Source organism: Vigna unguiculata, chromosome 9 (assembly GCF_037176805.1).
Source record: "Vigna unguiculata cultivar grain cowpea cultivar isolate G323 ecotype 2 chromosome 9, ASM3717680v1, whole genome shotgun sequence".
NCBI classification, from domain to species: domain Eukaryota; kingdom Viridiplantae; phylum Streptophyta; class Magnoliopsida; order Fabales; family Fabaceae; genus Vigna; species Vigna unguiculata.
Genome location: NC_140800.1, coordinates 34,432,712 through 34,455,278, shown reverse-complemented (window position 1 = coordinate 34,455,278; position 22,567 = coordinate 34,432,712). Strand labels below are relative to the sequence as shown.

General features: G+C 33.0%; 1 protein-coding gene and 1 long non-coding RNA gene across 3 annotated transcripts; one reads left to right on the top strand and one right to left on the bottom strand.

The window, feature by feature from the left end:
• Positions 1–1,095: 1,095 nt before the first annotated feature.
• LOC146883933 (uncharacterized) lies at positions 1,096–15,329 on the top strand. Its single transcript, XR_014984596.1, has 2 exons — positions 1,096–1,369; positions 15,043–15,329. It is a non-coding gene; the product is annotated as an uncharacterized LOC146883933 (long non-coding RNA).
• On the bottom strand, positions 2,488–13,680 carry SDG29 (SET domain group 29). Of its 2 annotated transcripts, none has more exons than XM_085666550.1 (23): positions 12,017–13,680; positions 11,866–11,921; positions 11,553–11,766; positions 9,725–9,850; positions 9,536–9,604; positions 9,358–9,426; positions 9,175–9,266; positions 8,757–8,849; positions 7,878–8,013; positions 7,393–7,495; positions 7,189–7,288; positions 6,661–6,785; positions 6,121–6,266; positions 5,590–5,694; positions 4,867–4,931; positions 4,444–4,654; positions 4,012–4,098; positions 3,805–3,861; positions 3,631–3,720; positions 3,407–3,493; positions 3,226–3,300; positions 2,999–3,122; positions 2,488–2,921 (listed from the first exon to the last, which is right to left on the bottom strand). In XM_085666550.1, exons 1-23 carry the CDS (start codon positions 12,917–12,919, stop codon positions 2,836–2,838), a joined length of 3,219 nt encoding a protein of 1,072 aa, XP_085522676.1. In that variant the 5' UTR covers positions 12,920–13,680; the 3' UTR covers positions 2,488–2,835. The 2 variants fall into 2 exon arrangements, with proteins under 2 accessions (XP_085522676.1, XP_027903155.1); XM_028047354.2 differs by having other exon boundaries at positions 3,022–3,122; positions 12,017–13,667.
• Positions 15,330–22,567: the final 7,238 nt, after the last annotated feature.

Below are 22,567 nucleotides of genomic sequence, written 5' to 3'. Positions count from 1 at the left end.
GTTTTTCAGCTATGAATAATATTTTTAAAATCGACAATATTGTCCATTTTTCTCAAGATTTTAGAATTATGAAAAAAAAAAACAATAATGATTTTAAAAAGTCTCCAAACAAATATCTAGTTAAAACAAAAGGTCCAAATTATGAACTGCCATTAAAAAAATTTGAAAAATGTCATATTCAAGTTATCATTAAAATATCAATAAAAAAAATTGTTTAGTTTATAGTAGACATGTCAAAGTGACAGGTTGACTTACTACGAGCCGGGTTAACAATGAGTGAATCCAACTCCACTTTATGGTGAAACATAAATTTTGCAACCCAGTTCAACCCACCACGGGTTGGTGGGTTAAGTGGGTTGCCTCACCAATCCACATAAAAATGAAGAAAAATTATTTATTTATTTTAAGTATTTAAATATTTGAATAACAATTCTAGTATTCAAATATTTTTTATGCAACCCATGAGATGACAATCACAGTATAATCAAGAACTAATGTTTTGATCATACTCACTACCAATATATGATGAATTGTTTCCAAGAAAGTGTCCATATAGTTCAAGAAAATATGACTAATATTACACCGTTTTTGTCATGTTATTCAACAAAATATAAATGAAAAAACTACACATTTTTATGATGTTAATTTAGAAAAATTTGATTATAAGACAGTTGTTTAAGTAATTTATCATAAAAATAATAAATAAATATTAAAATATCAACATATATAACTTGATAATCAAATTAATTAAATAATCAAACTATTCAAATATTCAATAACATTCTAGTATTTAAAAACATGAAATTGTGATTTATATAATTAAGATTAGTAAATAATTATAAAAAAATAAAAATAAATTATAAAAAAATGTTGATAAGTTAAGTGGATCAACATACCTTCAATCCAACTTAAACCCGAGAATTAGTAAACCAGGTTAAGTTCAATCCTATTTTGAAAAATCCTAATTTTTGTGATGAGCCAGATTTGGTTCTTAGATTGAAACGCCTTATGATATTTCTGGTTTATAGTTTTACGGAGATAAACTCCAAGTTGGCGCTCCACAGTTGCTCACGGAATTAATATTAGAGAATTAAAACGAAAAAAGAAAAATAAAAAGGTGTGAACCGAAGCATCTACTATAAGTAACAGAAAACTCAGCAAAAAAAAGAAAGTAGAAAAAATGGTTAGAAAATAAAGATGGGGCACAGAGAACTCTGAAGTGAATTGTGTTAGTTGAATGAGACAGATCCATCTTAGTATCACACTTTGTGATTCAGAGAAAGGGAGTGTGGTCCTCCTACGATGACCGGAAAAAACCAAAGCTGCACGATTATGGTAGCTCAGCTAGTGCTTAAGCATTATTAACCAGGTAAATTCTTCGAACTGTTCATGTTGTTCTTTGGTTCTTTTGAATTTATCTCATAATCAAACACATAGTACCTAGCTTTAACAATTTATTGCTATATGACTTTACTTTATGATTATTATTATGGTTGGATCGTGTCGAATAAGCCATACGAAACAAACTTGTTAAATGATGCTTATGTTATACCTTCTTTCATTCACGCCTTTACAACAGCTAGGGTTCTACAAGACCATAATAATAGTGAAAAAGAAAAACTCCTTAACTATTATAATTTTTTTATGTATTTGTTTACTTTAATCTGAATAGTTAAAGTATTTGCTTTATCCTAAAATGTTTGCAATTTTTTTTTAAATTTCAATTTAATCGTGTTCTCAGTTTTCACATATTTAACTAAAAATATTTTAATAATACAGTATACTTATTGTTGTTTTTAAGTGTGGATAAAAAAGTAACGAGAGTAGCATATTACCTTTAATACGAGCACGTACGTACTCTCGGAAAACTTTTTATGAAAGTTATATATGCGAAAGTATTGTTTAGAGGAGCTATTTAAATAAAAATCAATATGAGTAAATATGGAAAAAAATGCTTAGAATAAACTGTAATTTCACCCTTTAAGTATTATCGTCTCTCTTAAATAATTCTTAAATTAATAAAATTATGTAAATAATTCCTCAGTTGAATACTCAATTAGTATATTCTAACCAAGTGTAAGATCTAGTTCAAAGACTTTCTTTAATTTGAGAAAGTTTAATTTATTTTAATTCCAATTACTTGAGAAATTACTTATAATTTCTGTTACTTTCAAAATAAGAGAAAGGCTTTCATGGACATGGACGAAATTTATTCAAAGGATTTGCACTAACCTATATAATAATGAAATTATTTTAAATTGAATTCTAGTTCTTTACTCACATTTCTTAATTCCTAAATAAAGAGTAAGGCATACATTTTATACATGTAAATTATATACTCTTATTTCATATAAAATACTAATTTTATAAGGGGACATCATAGAAGGACAAACATTTTTCTTTTAAATCAATTGTCCATCCTCTTGATGCACAACACTTTTTTATTAGCATTTATGGATACAATTATATTGGAAGAACATAAAAATGTACACGAAGGAAAAAAATGGTTAACATTGAATTGAGAAAAAAATAAGAGTAATAAAGGGTTATACATTTACAGAGATGCCAAGAGCCAAAAGCTATGAAAAATCTAGCTTTTATTAGAGTTCCATGAATATCCAAAGAAAACCAAGAGTAAAAGAAAAACACTGAACTATGCCTTTTTTTTCTCCCTATGTTTGTTTTTTTCTCTTCTTTTTGGTTTGATAAAAATTACAGCTTTGGTGTTTAACTGTGAGATTCCCTGCACAATAGGGGATGGGGTTAGTGCTCCTTGCGGAGAAGAAACAATACTTGTCATCTGATATTCATTTCATTTGTATAATCCTTCCTAATTCATGAATTTCCGGCAGTTTGGAGCTTTACATAGGCAGGGCACTTTGAATTCATCTGGCTCATCAGGATCAAACAGGTAGTCATACCTGTTCAAACCAAAACAATCAGCATCACCATAAAAACATACACATACACATATTTACACAGAGACACAGACACATACACACAGAAAAGGAGAACACATACGTTAACTCATCGCCGGCAGACACGATAGTCTTGGCAATGAGAACAATCCGGCTCTCGTCGTCACCGACACTCATGATTCTTGCATAGCAATTTGGCATACACTGTAAGAACATGAACCAGAGAACAGATGAGATGAAAATCCAGTATTGAGAATCAGAGAAAAATGATGTGCATAAAATGTCAATTCAAGATAGGTTGACTCACAGAATGATTAATGAGCCGTGCTATATTCCCTTTATCAGTGGCATCTACTACCACTTCTTCACTTATCTTAAATAGCTGCCAATACAAGAGTAGGGCATTTTAGTGTAACAACACAACCATGTCAATGATATGATGAGCAGTGTGATTGTATTAATAGACAGACACAGGAGAATTAACTCACATAACAATCTTTGCCTTCTAATCTATAGCGTGCCTCCCTCAAATCTGCAATGCTGCGTCTCACTTGTTCGCCACGATATTCAAGAACCTGCTTAAGATTAAAATGGTGCTCACTATTGCAACAGATAAAGGGTGCACATGCAAAGCTCAGAAAACATAAAGGAGATGGTAATTAAACTTTGTCCGGATTTGCATGGTAATTATACTTGAGCGTGACATTCATACCATTTCTCCTTCTTGAATATTTCTACGTGCGAAAAGGCCCCATCCATGTATGCCCGATCTACCAAAGCAAACTCGTTCATTTTCGGTTCTCTGCAATCATACAATGGCACCCATAAAACAGTCAGAAAATTGACCACTGAAGCAAATAATCATCCTTAGGAAGAGAAGAGTTACCTGCAAGTAGTAAAGGCGTTCTCTGAATGAAGAAAATGCTTGGGGTTCAGGCACCACCTGTTTGATGGAAGAGATGAGGAAAAAGACGTGAGGGAAACAAAGGAGGAAGAGACAGTTCAAATCTTAGATTAGAGTGAAAAAAAAAAGGAACGAGTTAGAAAGTCATAAACAATTCCAATATAAATTTCAAAAGATAAAATGGATTACTCTGGGTGCATTTAAACTCTGTATTGCATCTAAAGGATGGTGATAGTGACCCCTCACTTGATGAGAAACAGCCTCATCCGCAGCTCTCTAACAAGAGTAAATGAAAATCAGATGCGGAAAATTCGGCTTTATATATACAAATTTGCAAAGAAAATTTTAGAGTCAACAGCGGATAACTGAGTCTAAAACATGAACATGAAAAGAAAGAAATCAATGCAAGAAAGGCAGTGGTTATGATATTTCATAATCCCCTCCACATACAACTTTGCATACGGTAGCAAACATATCTTTAATGTTTAAACACAAAAACACCTTCACTGGAAATAGAAAGAGGACAATTAACAAATAATAAATATCAGAGACCCTGTTATGATGTTTAAGTATTATCTTACAAACATTCACCAACATGAGCAACAATTTTCTCCAGTCTACCTTTTTGGTATGGTTTATTCTTTGAAAGATACGGCACCTAGCGGCAGAAAATGGCTCATGCTCGGTGTTATCAATAGGAGGGACATCTTGCTTTCTTCTGTTAGATGAGATTAACCTTGAACCAGTTTTTTTCTTAGTTTGGAGAAGGCTTTTGGTTGAAATGACCCCAAGAGGGGTTTGCATAATCAAAACAGTATCTGGATTGGGAGCCCTGCAAAGAAAAAAAGAAGAAGACGTGATTAAGATGAAAGGCTAAGTAAGATAAGAAGATATCAGATAACCCTATACTTTAGCAATTAAAAAAAGACAATTATTGGGGAAAAGCAAAAGCTACAAAGAACATGGTGCAAGGGGCAAAGGGGATGGTGCAAGGGGCAAAGGGGATGATTAATCTTTCTTTAGTCATAATTGAGGGTAACATACCTGTGGTAAGCACAATAAGAGACCATTTTTGTTGTCTGCCTGCCATTTTTCTCTAAACAATGCAACTGCATTTAATGGAGAGATGTTTAGTCAAATTGTCTCAGATAAAACACTCAGAATGTGTTAGGGCTCCATAACCCAAAAATCTTAATGGAACGCAGAACAGAAAATAAAAAAAGAGAAGATAGTCAATGATTCTGTTATCAGAACACTAAATGAACAAGGATAGTTTTTTTCCTCAACTTAGTTCTGATTCAATTCTTTAACAGTTACTTAGCATCCAACTGTTATAACCACCCCAACTGTCTTCATTCATTCTTAATGTACACTTTCCATGTCCTCTCCTCCTTCTGAGGTCTAACAGGATATAACAAGCAAGTGTTATCTCAAGAGTATGGTTTAGCTCCATGGATTAATTGATGCCAATGGACCCAATCGATAATATATCCTTTGTTAGTCTTCTTGTAGTATGAAATTGGTGTCTTATGTTCTTAGTAAAATCCAATCTGAAAATGCATGTTCTAAGAACGAGACTTCATTTTTTAAGGAGACTGGTGGGTAATGGTAATCAGTTATCAACTCGTACGACCAAAGCTTAAGTCATACAGGTTTGCAAATTGAAATTTGCCATTAAACTTGCTTAAAATTAAAATCACAAAACTAAAATGAAGATTCAAATCACAAGGTATCAAGCAAGCCAATTCAATCAAAGTGAACTCTCACCTCCATTCGATAACCGGCCCTCGATGCACACATGGCATGGAAATAAGTAGAACACTTGCAACATTGTGTACACGAACCATGAATTTGCTTGCAAATAACACAAATCTGAAAATCAAGTTAGATTTTAGAATACATTTATAAGAGAGAATCTAGAGACATCAAAAGAAAACCCAATGCAAGAGGCTCTAACCCAATGGAGTTTGGGGAGGCTAGATGAACATAGGCTTATTTTTGCAAGCGAATATAGACTGTTTCTAGGATTCAAACCTTTAGGTCACTCGCAAGCAACCTTAAAGTTGTGCCAAGGTTCATTCTCACCAAGAGATATCTAAATGATAAAATATAAAGTAACTCGGAGACTAGATTATTTTCTTTATACAACACGAAATGATAAAACTATCAAATGAAATAGATACTTCCAGTTTTCAAAGTGGTGAGAAGAAATTTTCACTGTGGGATATGCAAAAAATAAACCTACTTCAACTGATGAGTAACATTATCAGGGGAAAGTTTTCGTATCAGATACCCCACCTTCACAAAAGAATTTGATGGAATACTTAGAATACCCAAAGCCGGCTCCATCTTCTCATCACTAGCAAAAGAGACTTCAGGCCGAAACCAAGCACAAGTTACATGAACCCATAATGTGTCAACATCAGTTGGTTTCAGAGCACCACCTGGGAGTCCAAAAATAGTTTATGAGCACAAAATTCTAGTCATCAAAACAAAGATAGAAACATATCGTTAGAGCTTCTGATTGCATGAACATTTATGCAATAGTAAAAATCTTTATGTTGTGCCAAAACATGATTAAATAGTCAAAGGGAGGGCAATTCTCAGCCATGATAAGTAAAATTGATGACACGTGTGTATAGGTTAAAAGAACCAAGTTGCATATTCCAAATATGGAGCTTACATCATTGGATGATAATGTAAACTAATGGTAAAGTGTAAAAAATATTCTTAGACAAGACCGAGTTGATTTATATGAACACACAAGGGTAAAAAAAAAAATAGGCAGGACTGTTCTAAATATCATGGAGGAAATTTGAAACATTGTCAAAGACATACCTTTTACGGGACAAAGACAACACTCCCGCTTGATGTGAGGCGTTTCACAAGCCTTACAAACCCAAGAAGTAAAATCTCGAACATTTCTTGCTCCATAGCATTCTTGATGAACAGCTATTTGACATCTACAAAATATATAATTTATTTGTGATGGAATTCTTCATACATAGTGGACACGAGTAACCACAAAAAAATTGCTTCATAATTCAAGCTATCATAAGAAAAAGATGTTTGGTTTTATTGACAAAACAGTTTCTTTTGAAAAAGGCCAGACCAATATGCATCAATGACAAGGCTGTAATAATGATTAGTCAGAGTGGTAAGCTGCTGTACACATAACTGAAATCACAAAGTGAGGAGAATACTGATACTTTTCTTTATGATATTTCAAAATACAGAGAAAATTAAATCTGAGTTAAATCATCATTGGCTACAATATCTGTAGAAACATGCAGCATCATGAATCCCTATCACTTTATGGATTGAATATTGGCCAAATGAAAAAAAAAATTGAAACTGTTACACTACCTGATGCAAATGATAATTTTGTTATAGTCCCAGTCTTCAACCCATCTACAAACAGCACAGCGTTCTGTAGTCCACTTAGCATAAACAGGTTCATACTTCTCTGTCAGAGAAATAGTTTGCGGTACAATTATCACTATGAGAATTTCATATGGCAAACTCATCAAAATGAATAGTTATATGCAAACAGAACGAATAAATGGTCACCTTGCAAGAAGGTAAGCAGCTTCTGCTTTCTTTCTTTTAAAGAAGGTTTCTTGGGTTTGGCAGGAACTTGAGCAATAGCATGAAATTCTGCCAACTGCAGCATCTGACAAGCCAAACAGCATTGTATTAGTTGCACGCATTATGTCTTAAAAACAAAGACCTTCACATCCCCTCCCCCAAAAAAGAAAAACACAAACCAATATTATGTGTTCCCAGATTCTCAATTTCTATAGGGCACTATTACTTCATTAGCATTTTAAAACTGAAGAAAATTTCAAATAAACCTAAGAACTAATTCATAAGATGGGAAAGCTCCAATTAATAATTATGATAATAATTGAGACAAGAATACCGTGGTCTATTTACATATAAGCCCATAAGTATATTAAATACATAAAAAGGGTGGTTGAACACTTGAACAATCTTAATGGACTAAAATGACCACTAAGACAATTTTATTAAAATTAAATAAGTCAAATACAAACCCATTGTTCCAGAGGTAGCATGGAGTCTTTCACCCTAATGCTTGTTCTCCAATTTCTTGATTTGGAACCTGTGTGTCGTTCCCATTCACTAAGTGCTTGCTTTTCTGCCCCACAAAACCCGCACTTGCACACAACTCTGGAAGAGTCAAACACACATCATAACCAAAAAAGTATGAAGAAAAGAAATTAACCACTTTCCAATATAGAAGTAATAACAAACAGATGATCAAAATTAGGGGTGGTGAATTTGGAATGTTGTAATGTGAAAATGAGATGTTTAAATAAAAAGTTACTTTATATTTTACAAAAGCTGTGCTAGTGCCTTAAGCATGACTTAAAGTGGGTGTAAACCTCACTTTAGGAGTTGAGTTAGATTTAAAACTCACTTTTCAACAAAAACTAACTATATATAGTATTGTTATCTAGCACAAATTTTGGTGGAAATTTGATCAGTGTACAAATGGATGAAAAGTTGGAATTCCTCCAAGGGTTACGAGTGAAAATGAGAATATTCTTTGGGTATAATTTCTTATAAGAGTATCAACTCTTAAAGAACTACAATAAAAGAACATAAGCAAGAATGTTCCTATAAGTTCTAACCAAAGTGTCATTCCTTTTTAGCAAAAAACAATCTCATTAGCAAACTAATGCTGCATTCTCCCTCTAAAAGAATATCACAAAATCAGATTATATCAAATAGGTATTAATTGTTTGAAAAAGACATTAATAATACTACTTACAATATCCTTTAAATATAACTAATTACGAGAGAAATATGACTAAAGCAATTTTAAAAATCAATAAATTAGTAAAACCATGATAGTCAAAACTGACGATGGAAAAAAAATGCTAAATTCTTCTAAAGGACATCGTGCTTACGAATGAAGGCTTGGAAAATATACACCTTCCACACCATTGCAGAGAACAGTGACCCTATTTGGAAGCACTAGCTGCCCATTGTTTTTATTCCACCTGCATCAAACCTCCTCTACAGTTAGAAATGATACAATGTAAATAATCTAAAACATTTTTTCTGAAGCGCTAGAACAATTTCTTTGACACTACGAGTCCGACTAAATAGGCAATGAGACCCACATGATTTAACCAAACATAAATTTTACCCAATAGAAAAAAAAATTCTTTTAGCACTCCTCTTACCCAATACAAATATTCTAAATTGGTCTAAGAACTTGAATCACAACGGTTAAGCATCATCACAACTTTAAAAGAAGTAATTAAGATTGTGACACAAAGCCAGGGTTGGACGAGATAAATAAAAGGACAATAATAGTCTTACTTGACTTTTGCATGTGGTTTTTCTGAATCAGATAATTCAAAATCAAATTTGGCTTTGCACGTAGGGCAGTAATAATCAGTGCCTTCAAGATTCTACGAAAAAAAAATACACCAATCAGAATAAACCAAAATGAGCTTCAGATGTGACAAGTGGCAATATCAAGATATCAAGTAATGGGTAAACCTTGAAAAGGTTGCTAGAAATTTTGTCACATTCTGCATGCACCCACACTTTGCATCCATCACAGCGCACCTAAGAGGGGACATTCGCAAAGGTAAAAGGAAAAAGTTAATACTAAGCAATATAGTCTTTTGAGCAGAAACGAGTAACCTTAATTAGTTAACAGGACTTAGCTACTTACCCAACTTCCACTATCTGAATGATTCCAAACTTTCTTGCATATGCCACAATAATGCTTTGATTTTGTTAACTGCAAAAGAAAGTGGTTTTAAAGACTGAAAAATATTCTAAACATGTCCAGAACTTCAATTATGATGTTTTAGTTCCAGACCTAAATACAAACTGTTGGAAGAAAATACAAAATACAAACCCTAGCACATGTTCTGCATAGGAATTGGCCCCCGGCCCTTGAATCCCTAGTCTTCTTTAACATTTTGTAAGGAAGGTTCAACCCACAAGCTTCACAGGGCCGTGTCTCTTTCTTATCAAATAAATCCTGCAATGGAATTCAAATAAATGAATCATTGAACTTTGGCAGAATTCGTCACTTAGAGTATTGATTACACAATCCAAGCTTACAGAAAAAGCATGCCAAGTCAAATTTGGGCCTACAAATGAGAAAAAACTAACAGTGCCAGAGCCAATTTCCAGTGGAAAACTAAGTACTCTGAATCCAATAATGAGTGCCCATGTGTCATCCTAAGTTCTTTTTACAAAGACTAAAATGCAAATAAATATTAATGTAGATGAAAGAGTATAGAAATTTACAAAATTAACCTAATTATTAACCCTTTTTAAGGCAATCAATGTGGAAGCAACACAATATTCTAAAAAATATTAAAAAGTACTGTAATTGATACTCCTTATTACTTTGAAAAGGTAACATGATAATGTACTTAGTTTAAGACTTATTTTTTCTTCTTACTAGACACTATATGGGACATGGGGACAATATATTATCATTTATTACCTCCATTCTTGTACAGACTCTTGAAAATTTTCTTGTACCTTTTCAGACGTCCTTCAAATTATTTCATGCTTAATTTTTTTATTTATTTATCAAAGTATCACTAATTACCTATGATGCACCGATACAATGTGTATCGGATATGATATATATTTGGTATACTGATACGTTTATTTTGAAAATAATAGGATACGATACATGATATATGTATATTGAAAAATATGCAAAACTTTTTAAAAAATACGATAAATGTATGATTGTTATTGTCTGAATCCAAATTAAAATTTTATATATTAAACATTGTCAAAATAAAAAATTATAAGTTATTATCATCATAAAAGTACTACAACTTGATAAAGTATCCTCAAGTATTCAACATGGATACGTGATTGACACATATACGTGTTCGACACAAATACATGACTAACGCATATATGTGACCGACACATATACGTGACCAACCCAGATACGTGACCGACACAAATAAGTGTTCGACAGAGATAAGTGTTCGACATAGATACATAACTGACACGGATATGTGACTCAAATTGAAGTATCAGTGCATAATAGCTAATTACTTTACAATGTCTATACTCAGCAGCAAACAATATTCCTTGTTATCTAACCATCAAATTTAAGAAAAAAAAAATGTGTTTCTATTTTTCTATTATTTTCAAAGTTTTTTAAGATAATATTACTTACTCATTGTCAATTATGCCCTTACTTAACATTTATATTCTTAATTAATTTGATTTATCCACCTAATGTGTTGTAAAAATTGAAAATGGGTAAAATAAAAAACCTTCATACTATTTTATTAGGGTTATGAAAATTCATTTCATCTTACTACATAAAAACTTTAAAAGACGGATAAGAAAAATTGAGGGAGTTGATGCTATAAGCAGTAATTCAAATAAACTCTTCCTCTCTATTGTGAGGATAGACAAAATGACTAGTGTGCATTAATTAATTAAGTTGAAGACAGTTAAGTAGAAAGAGTGAAATGATAAGACCAATAATCTTAGTGAAATTTCGAAAAAATAATAAAAAATTGTTAAGCAATTTAAAGCTTTGAACTACATTAACCGACTTTCTTATTCCTCTAGGGTTGGAGATGGCATTAGCTTTACACAAGTGTCCTAAATACAATGCAGCAGAAGTTTAACAGCCAATCAGCCATGCGGTTCCCAAATTGTTGACAAAAGAAGAAGAAGCCCTGTAGTTGACTTACCTGGTTCAGAAAACGATATCCAGCATAATGGTTTGAACGAGTAACCTCCTGAACGGCTTTCAGAATAGAATCATCATAACCATTGCTAGTAGCTGCTGTATTTATATCTGCTATCAACTTCTCAGTGAAACCCCTCTCCGCCAAAAATGCCTCCTCTATTGCCATTTGGAAGTCAGAAGGATTATAGAAACTCAACTCAGATTGCCCCTGAAACCTAAACCAAGAAACATCACGCCTAGTAAGCAAAAAACCATTCCACAAAGAAAAGTGGCTAATAATAAGCAAACAGAAACAACCAACAGCAACTCCACACCTGTCCACATAATCCATAAATGGAAAAATGCTCCCATGCTTCACCCATGCATAGTCCTGCCCAAATCACCAAAAACACAATAAATACTCAATAAGTTTCTCCATATAGGAAGTGATTATTCATACACAGTCACACATTGCATAATACATACCCTTTGATTCTCATTCCCCGCGTACCCAAGAAACATGACACAAGCTGCATCAGCTATACAAGACCTGAGAACCAACTCAGGAGCCTGAGTCATAGGATCAATAACAATGGCAGGCCAAAAAGGTTCCTTTCTCCCAGCTTTGGCCCACACTATGTCACCTGCATAAAAATCTTCTGGCCCAAACAACCCACTTCTCCTCTCTCCACTATTCTCCTTCAAACCCATCAAACCAACTCCTTCCACCTCCAAAAACCTTCCCCTCTCGTCTTCTTCAACCACCAACCCACCATGCTTCAAGGCCAATGCCCCACCACCAGGCAAACTGGAACACTTGCTCCTCTCATAACTCTTGCACAATGCCGAGTACTTACGAGCTTTGGAACCCGTTTTCTCCTCGTTTTTTCCCTTCTTCTGATTGCTGCAAACCTTGGGTGCCCTGAAGCTGAGCTTCTCCTTTTTGCATTCAAACTCATCATCATAATCACCATCACGCAAGCCGCTACTACTCTTGCTCTCTTTCCTCCAATTATCAATAACAGAGTCATTGAACCGCGAAGGCAGAACTTGAACTCGCCCCCTCGAAGTCCTAACCAGAGGTGGCCGCTGAACCTCGCTCTTCTTCTTTGCTTCCACGACGACGTTGTTTTTCGCGTTCGATTCCACCCCGTTGCACGACGCCTGCGTGCACCACGTTGCAGAGAACCCTTTCTCAGACACGCTGGCGCCTAACAGTCCGTGAAAACTCACCGGAATCACGTCGCCAAGAAGGTTCAAAGGGTAGTAACCGTTGGTCTTTCTCTTCTTCCGAGCGTTGGAGCAATCATCGTCCTCACCCACCGAGTCACCGAGTTTGACCCGTTTCAGATTCGGCATTTGGGATTTCAAGTTGCGCTTGATAATCATGGCTTACGCTGCGGAACAAATCACGACGCCCGCATTAAATTGAAGCTACGAACGCTGTCAAAATCCCAACTTCTAGAACCCCAGAAAGGAAAATTTCACTTGCAAGGCGAAACGCGATAGCCACCCCATAAACCCTAATCCCGAATTGAATTCCAAGAAACAGAGCAACCACAGAAGCGCCAAGAGAAACCGGAATTCCGTGAACAGACACACGAGGAGGGTCGAAGAAAGTGAAAAATTGAGTGCGAGAATGTCGGGGAACCTGATCGTCGAATTATCAGAGAAGAAGAAAAGAGGGATCTCTCACTGGGAAAGAGAGAGAAAGAAAGAGAAGTTCAGAGGAGGAAGGCAAACACTTTTTTTGTTAGACAATTTGCAATGTAATTTGTATTATGTGGGACTGGACAAATAAAAATTGTTTCATGGGACGGTGTTGTTTTAATTTTGGAAATTTTTAGAGAGAGGAACAAGGAAGGGGTGGCAGAGTAACACTAGAGAGAAGAGAAGAGGAGAGAGAAGAAGTCGCGGCGTTATCTTGAGTGTGTTCATATGTTGTTATGTAGTTACTTGATGGGCCAGATGCTAACTTGCGCGTTGCGTGTAAGGAGCGCCTAATTTCTTCTTCCAAGCCATGAGCTTGTGGTGATGACACTCTGGTTGGGTTTCATGTGTACCATTTTTGGTGTAATTGTTATGGCTATGCTCCAGTCATTCTTGTGAGCAGAGGGAAATGGATGACCAAATTTGTCATTGTTTTTTCCAAGAATTTTGGAGACACAATATGTCACTTGCAAATGTCTATGCATGGGAAACATGTTTTTTGATCATGTTGGTGTCCTTCAACTTTGTTTCTACCATTTGCTATGGCTTTTTTAGTTCATGTCCATTTTCGGCTAAGGCTTTGGGGTTTCGCAATTTCACTGCCACAATAGTGCTAACAAAAATTGTTTCATGGGTTGTGTTATTTATAGCAAGTTTTGTGGTATTCTCCGGTGGGGGAGGTAGCAATATTTTTGGGATGGGTGTAATTTGCATTTCGTCAAATTTAATTTTGTTGTGTTCTCGAAAAGTTGGTCTTGGAGCAGAAGATCACGTTTGAAAACGGGGCAATGGTTACTAGGGTTTGGTTTGGCTCCGAAGATCGTGTGGAACAATTTTTTTCTTTTTTTCGTGATCAGAATGTTTTCTGTAGTTAGAGGACGACGTGCAACAGTGTGCAACAACAACGTTGAACCCAGTTAAACACATTTATTGATGTGAATTTTAAGATTTTGGGTTTTATTTGGTTAAATGGTTTGGTTGGGTTTGGTGGATGGGTTATATGAGGAAACGAAGTTCTGGTGATTGGATCTACGCACTACACGCCATTCACTCACTCCTCCATCCACTTTCTCTATTTTATGGGTTGTTTTCATTCTCTATAAATATTATAAAGTAGAAAGTTTTTTATTCCAAGACGAAACCTTGCGCTTCTTCTCAGACTTCATCTTATGGTGGATGAATGATTGAATATCATCCATGGATACGGATGAAGGTTCTAGAAAGTGGTTAGACCTTATTTCATGATTCATTGTTGTTAAAAAAAAAAACATGGGTTTTATATATTTTTTATTTTTTTGGCTTTTTCGTTCGTAAACGAAAGCTCAGGTTGAAGCCATGGAAGTTATTGATGATTCCTTATTATTGTTTGTGGTCTCTAGCCATAGAAGAAAAGTAAGAGCACACACATGTATGTTAATTAAACAAACCCTTTTGGGTATCTTTTTATTTATGGATAATGGATAACATGGTTTATTTATTATCCAAAAAGACTAAAGACCAAGGTGTTAGTTACACATAAAAAAGTAGAAATTCATAAAAAGTAGGCTGTGTATAAAGTCTGAAGTAGAAATTTTTTGTTTGGTGGATTATTTTTTATTTTATCTGTGTTGTTAAATTAAAGGAAGAATAAAAGGAGAGAGAAAGAGAGAAGAGTGATGGTTGGGAGGGAGGAGCAAGAAGATGATGAACTGTAGACCACGTGAATGAAGCCAACTTTTTTATTATTATTATTATTATTATTATTTTGTGAATATTCTAAATAGACCAAGGTTAAGGTTAATTTCTCTTTGGTGTGATTTTAGGGTATGCGTTGACCTGGTTGCGTATGTTTTCTCCCTGGTGGCTCTGCTTCGAACCCAAAGATGAAAAAAATATATATATTGTCTAATTTTTTGAGTATACGTGAGATGTTTTGCAGAGGAACATGCATGTCGAAAACAAAAGTTGTCATAATTTGGTGAGAAAAAAAGTAGCTAATTTCATGATTTTGTGGGCTTTTTGATCAAAGTGTATTGAATGATGCAATGCAAGGCAAGTGTATGTTTCGATTGCTCTGTTTTATGTTGAGAGATGTTTTCCTTGTTATCTACTTCCAGAGGGATATCATGGTGGTGACTCCCTTTCAGATTTTTCTTATGTTTTGATCATTTCATAAATGAACGATGAAGGGTGAAATATTTGATTATCGCATCAAAGGATTTAATGAGAGTAATATTTTTATTTAATGAAATATTGTTTTAATCAAGAAACGTGGATTCTCACAGTCCAATCAAATCGATTTTGTGATAAATATAATGAGAAAACTTTCCTGAAAAATATGGTTTTTTTAAGAATGTTGTTTTCTGAAACGCAAATAAGATCTGAGAAATAAACCTTCTTGTTTTTACAAGAATCAAGAGATTTCAACATATCACTAGTAAAAATGTCTGCAGAACCCGAGCCAAGTCAAATCTGACAAATATGATTTAAAAAAGTGGTTATTATCTTAGGGAAAATATTTGATTCTTAAATTTGGACAATTTCATCTTATGATCATAATTTTATGTATTATTTTTTAAGTGATTTTTTTTCATTATTAATATTTTAATATTACTTAAAAATGATATCTTATATTATAAAAAATTGTCAAAATTTAATAATTAAAATATCAATATTCTTGTCTTAATCATTTGACTATCCGAACTAAACATGATCAAAGAAATATTATATTAGACTTGCATCAAACTCGAGAATGAAAAAACTTACCATAACTACGATAAATACACGTAGTTAGGTAAGAGATAATAATATATTAAGATCTTAATTATTGTAAGAAACTTCTCAGATCCAAAATTCTTAACAACATATACCAAACACATTTTCAAGGAGAAATAATGATAATTTAAATTAAGTTAATTCAATAGTTTCAAATTGAAGTATTTTAGTATGTATTTAGGTTGAATTTTTAAAAGTTATTTTTGTAGTTCAAAGTCATATAATAAAAATATTGAAGGTGGAATTGGTCTCCAATGTCACTTTCTCTAATGCTCCCGTCACTAATCATTAATCATTAACTACTATATTTTAGTTATTTACTTTCAAGAGATATTTTTATTTCATTCAAAAGTTTTAGGCAATATATTAATTACTATATTTTTTATCTAGTTCTTGTATTTTATATATTTACCATAAATAAAAATAAATAACATTTAAACTGTATCAAAATGTTAGAAGCAAGTTTATATAAATCCAAATATTAATTATCATTTCCAACGCGACCATTATTCTATTAAATATAAAGATTAAAAAATATTAAATATAACTTTTTCTTAATTATACAGTACATGTATTTGCCCACGTTAATGAATACATGATATTTCGTAATCACGTTAAAAAATATTACGTTAATATTAAATTTCAATAACGAATTTTTAATCAATAATATTAAAGTTTAAAATGAAAAAATAATATTTTTTTAATTGTAGAAAATGCGAGTATCTTGAAATTCAAATAATACACGAATACTCCAAATAAACTTTTACTCAATCAAACTTGTTAAATCTTTCTTGTTTTAAGTTTTAGAGTAAATTTGATATTTTAGAATAAATTGTTCACCGATCACTGTTTAATGTTTGATATAGCATGTTATGACTTTGTAGTGTTTGGAAGTTTGTGGTATTATTAAATAATTTTTTATTGTAAAATTTTGAGGCAAGAGGAGATAAAGCCATAAACTTGTGTGTTTGTCTTGATTTTGTGCCTTGTTGAATCCTAAATCAAATGCTTTATTGCATAAATTTTTATATTAGTGTTAATGTATTAAGGGATTGTGTTAGTGGAATAATATGATTTGATTGAGTTGAAAACACTAATTTTATTGTTTAATTTTGTGGCATATATGTTTATTGTTATCCAAAAGCTGACTTGAGTTTGTGATGAAAAGATTGCATATTGAAAGCCCTTGGATTATTATTAGTGTAATATCATATGATTTAAATCAAGTGGTTAAAAGTGATTTTTTTTTTTCTATAAGCAATTAGGATCTTAAGGCATAATTAAGGATTACAAATTATTTAACTTAATAGATTACTTTTTATTTGCTAAAGAATTTTTTAAAAATCTATTTGAGCACAGAATAATCCTATTGATTAGGAATGGCAACGGGGCGAGACGAGGAGGGGTTTCACTATCCCATACCCATCCCCGTAAAAAAAAATCATCCACATACCCATACCCAAACCCAACGGGTATCAAAATTTTATCTCATCCCCATCCCCGTCGCGTAACGGGTATAATCTCGTACCCATACTCGTACCCGTTTCCTTACTAACTTCAATATAAATTTTAATTAATTTTTATAAAATAATAAAAAATTACAGTAAAGGAAACATAATATTATCAAATATTCAATATTAGGATGATGGTTGTTTCTTTGATATCAAATACTTTGAAATAAATTATAATTGTTTACATTTTAGATTGGAATACCAAATAAAATTTCATGAGAACTAAAACATTTATTAAAGTTGTAAACTGCAAACATTAATAAAACCTAGTTGATAAAATTTTAAAATATTTTTAAAAAAATTTAAAGGAAAAAAAATATTCAAATTAAAATATATTTTAAATGTTTGTTCACTTCAATTTTTTAAATTTTAATTAATCACTTTTTTTATACACTAATAAAAATGATAATACATCACTTAATCAAAATGACGCAGATAACAAATAATAGACATAATAAAACAAATTTAACATGATTATTGTATCTTTTGAACTCCAATATATATGTTGGATGGTGATAAAAAATATTCATGATAATTACATTAAATTTTGATATTGTAGTAAATAAAAGTGATTTATACAATTATAGTAAAAAATTACAGTATGATTGATATAATGAGTTAGAAAATAAAAATAATTAGATAAAATATACTGAAATAGTATTCTACATGATGAAAATAAACAACAAATAAAAATATTAAAAAATTAACGAATGTATGTCTTAGAAACAATTTGAGAAACTATTGAAAGAAATCACACAAAGGGTATGATAAGATGAAAAATACCTTAGACATCTAAGAACACTTTTCAAATATCAACATATATACTCAATGGTTGAAAAATAATTGTTTTAGTGAAACAAAAGAGTTTTTCAAATGAAACAAAAATTAATAAAAATAAGTAAAGATTTTTTTTATATTACCTAGTAAATGAAAGATTTACACTAATAAACACTTAAATTGAGAGTATTGAACATACTCATGTGAAAGGAAAATATATAATAAATAAAAATATTAAAAAATAATAGAAATATTCAAATATGAGACATAAAATTTTTTTAATTGACATACATCATTTTAACATAATTACATAAATGTTATGATAAGATGAAAAATATATTGGAGATGCAAATGAGTTTCATGATAAACCAAATAATTAGAAGAAATAAAAAATTGAGAAATAAATAAATAAATAAATATATATATATATATATAGTTACTTAATTAATTGTGAATATTTTAATAATTTAAATAATGACGAAGATATGGCAGGGACGAGTATTATGACGAGGATATGTACATACCCATAACCATCCCCATATCCAATTGAAAAAGTCTGAGATTCCCCATACCCATACACATACCCATACCCAGTTAATGCAGAAATTCTTCGTCAAAACGGGAACGGGTTCGAGCAATACCCACGAGAACGAATTTATTTGCCATCTCTACTATGAGTTTAGAAAAAATCTACATTAAGACAAAAATAGTATAATATGGTTAATTGAATAAATAATAAAAAAATGTATATCAACTTCGATTTCCAATAAAAAATTAATCTTCTTATAGACCCTCTTAATGAGTTACTTATAATTAACCTTACCCATAAAAAAAATCAATATTACTTTAATACCATTAAAATATTTTAAAGTTAATTAAGGATAATGGTTGAATTTTCAATTATCAAATACCGAAACTAAAAAAGAATATCATAATTATTAATATATATTGATGCTCAACAAATATTTACATGTGTATATTTACATGTGTTTTTATTTATTAGGAGAGAGAGTATTTGTAACATTTATGTTTTATTTTAATTTGATAATATTTTTGAGTATATGAAAGGAAATAAAATAATTTGGAGTAATAAAAAATTGTGTTAGATTTATTAGTTTGATAAAATAAAATAATTAAACAAATAGAATAGTATAATAAATTATTAAAATATTCTTAGTTAAGATTTAGATATGATTTTATTAGAATTAAAATTAAAACATTTTATAATATGAAGTAATTATTTTATAAAATTATAAATAATGATAAAATTTTATTTTAAATTAAATTTTGTATTATTAAAATATGTAAATTTATAATAAAAAATTATTTTATTATTATTTTATTTCAAAATGTATGTAGAATTAATACCGTATGTAACGCCCCAATTAATTAATGAGTATAATTAAAAGAAAACGTCACATGATTATAATATAACAGCGCAGTTCTGGAGTTTAAACGTAAGACCTTACAAAATAAGGCACACCACGATGCCACAAAAGATAAAAGAGTATCATAAAAAGTATGCTGGAACACGAGCATATAAAAGACTGACAAATACACAGGCCGTAGCCCTCAAGATATTCCACGAAAAACTAAGCTGTAGAGTCGCCTCCTCCCTGATGACCACGATTATCCCTCGCGTCTGCTTCCATCAATAAATTGATGATCATCGCAAGATAGAAACACGACATACAAGGCAACCAAAAGAAAAGGGTAAGCTAGAGCCAATCAACATCTTTATCATACAGTTAAATACACTTTCACCATCCAATGTCAGTACAACATCCAAGCATGTTAAGACTCTTCAATCAATACACTACGACTCGACTTGACTCATCCGGATACGTATAACTTAGTCGGATTCAACGGATGCCTGCACTTGTGGTGGATACCTCTGCTCACCCCCGAGCTGCTCACCCCCGAGCTATGTGTTTCAAGTGTTACGATGAATCAATTTTCCCTCACCACAAGGTTAGCCCTTAATGAATTTCAGGCCTCCTGCTACTCTCACCACAGGAGTCAATCCGCTCTAGGTGAGACTAACTGACCCCTTAGAGCGTCAGGATGCAACCTTACTTTGAATCCTTACCTAGTTATACAAATGGGGCACTACCACGGGCACCCACTAACAGGGGCCATGGAATTACGTCCCGACCACTGAAGCGCGACCCTGAAAGTCTCACCTAAAGACCCCAAAGAATTATGCACTGACACAGACCAAACATACTCAATCAATAAAGTAATATTTATCATGCACATAACTCCCATGCCAACCTTTATAACCAAATCCATTCCATGTTTCATGTTGAATCCTACTCATCTCATTATTAAAGATGTCAAAATGAGTTTCAACCCATGAGCCAACCCGGCTCACCGCAGGTTCGAGCCAGGTTGGGTTGAGAAAAATTTAACTTTTTCAAAAGTGGGTTGAACTCAACCCGGCTCACTTAACCCACGGGTTAAACGGGTTCGAGCCGAGTTGAAGGTGGGTTGGCCCACTTAACCCACCAACATTTCTTTTACAATTTTTTTTTAATTTTTTTAAATTTTCTTTTAATAATTATTTACTATTCCTATTATATTTGTTCACAATTTCATGTTTTTAAATGCTTGAATGTTGCTTAATTATATTTGAATAGTTTAAATGTTTAATTAATTTGATTGTCAAGTTATATATATGTTGATACTTTAATCTTTAATTATAATCTTTATAGTAAATTACTCAAGTAACCGTCTTATAAACAATTTTTTCTAAATTAGCATGAAAAAAATATATAGTTTTTTTATTTATATTTTGTTGAATAGCATGACAGAAAATGTGTAATATTAGCCATGCTTCCTTAGACTAATGGATACTTTCTTGGAAATAATTCTTCATATATTGGTGGTGAGCATGATCAAAATATTGGTTCTTGATTTTATTATGATTGTCATTTCATGGGTTACTTAAAAATTTATTTAAATATTTGAATACTAAAAAAAAAAATTTTAGGTGGGCTGGTGAGCCAACCCACTTAACCCACCAACCCGTGGTGGGTTGAGCCGGGTTACAGAATTTCTGGCTCACCAGAAAGTGAGCCGGGTTGGGTTCACTCATTTTCAACCCGGCTCGTGGTGAGCCAACCCGTGTGAGTCGGGTTGGCCCACTTTGACATGTCTACTCATTATCATGCCACTTTAATAACACCAATCTCATTTAGTTCACATGTCACTACTCATACCAAACCCATCATTTAAAATTCATGAATCATGCTACGTATACATCATACTTCATTATATACATGTCCCTCATCATAACATTCATACCCAACCAAACAGATCATCCAGAAATAAACCAATCATCCAAACACAGCACTGTCTCGCCCAGCACCTCGCTCAGGCTGAGGGGTCTCGCTCAGGCGAGACAGTCTCGCTCAGGCGAGTCCCCCTCCGCCTAGGCAAGGGCTCAAACAGGAACAGGAAAGCAGCACGGGATCTCGCTTAGGCGAGACCCCTCTCGCCTGGGTGAGTTGTGTGCTCGCTCAAAAACACACCCTGGTCGCCTGAGCGACCACTCGCGCAGAAAGCTCTGGGCGAGCCTCTGCACATCTCGCCTGGGCGAGTCTATCAGTGTCCGCCACTGCTCGCACCTGCACAACGCATACACGCACCCAACAGAGATTCCAGCCAGTCCAGACATTCATAGCAATTCACAATCTCAAAGAATTCGCAAACCACACCAATACAAGCCAAAACACACCACACGAAAAGGTTCTAGCTTCCCTTACCTGGAATATGCTAGTATAGGACTCAACGGTAACCACGGCACCACAACTCTAGGTCATGCTTAGGAAATGAAACAAACAACGGGGCAGATTACAAGATAGGCTCACTACGGATTCTTAGCTAAAACAAACGTGAAGAAACACTAGAAGAAGTACGAGCAGGGTTGGAATGAACTTACGAGAAGTGACGAACTGATTCGAGCCCACTGGATGCGGAAAGCAGCTAAACCCTAGCAGAGCTCTCTCTCACGGAGTAGAAGGGTGACGGCTGATCTGTGAAGAGTGATGGTAGTGCGTTAGGGCAGCTTAGGGTTCAGTTTTATCACTTGGGCCAGCCCTAGGCCCAAACACAAGGGCAGCCCTTTACTTTAGGACATAATTACATAAACAGGATTTTAATGGGTCTTACACCGTAAATTTTGATCATATATTATATTTAACTTAGTTAGTATATTTTAATTTTTTTTATGGATGCTAATAAATTTACAAATCTTTACATGTGTGAGTACTTTATCATAAGA

Coding starts and splice junctions, on each gene's coding strand:
- SDG29 (XM_085666550.1), bottom strand. CDS start 12,919: ATGATTATCAAGCGCAACTTGAAATCCCAAATGCCGAATCTGAAACGG. Junction 9,427..9,535: donor ATTCAGATAGTGGAAGTTGG/GTAAGTAGCTAA, acceptor GTCCCCTCTTAG/GTGCGCTGTGATGGATGCAA. Junction 3,862..4,011: donor AGAGTTTAAATGCACCCAGA/GTAATCCATTTT, acceptor TCCATCAAACAG/GTGGTGCCTGAACCCCAAGC.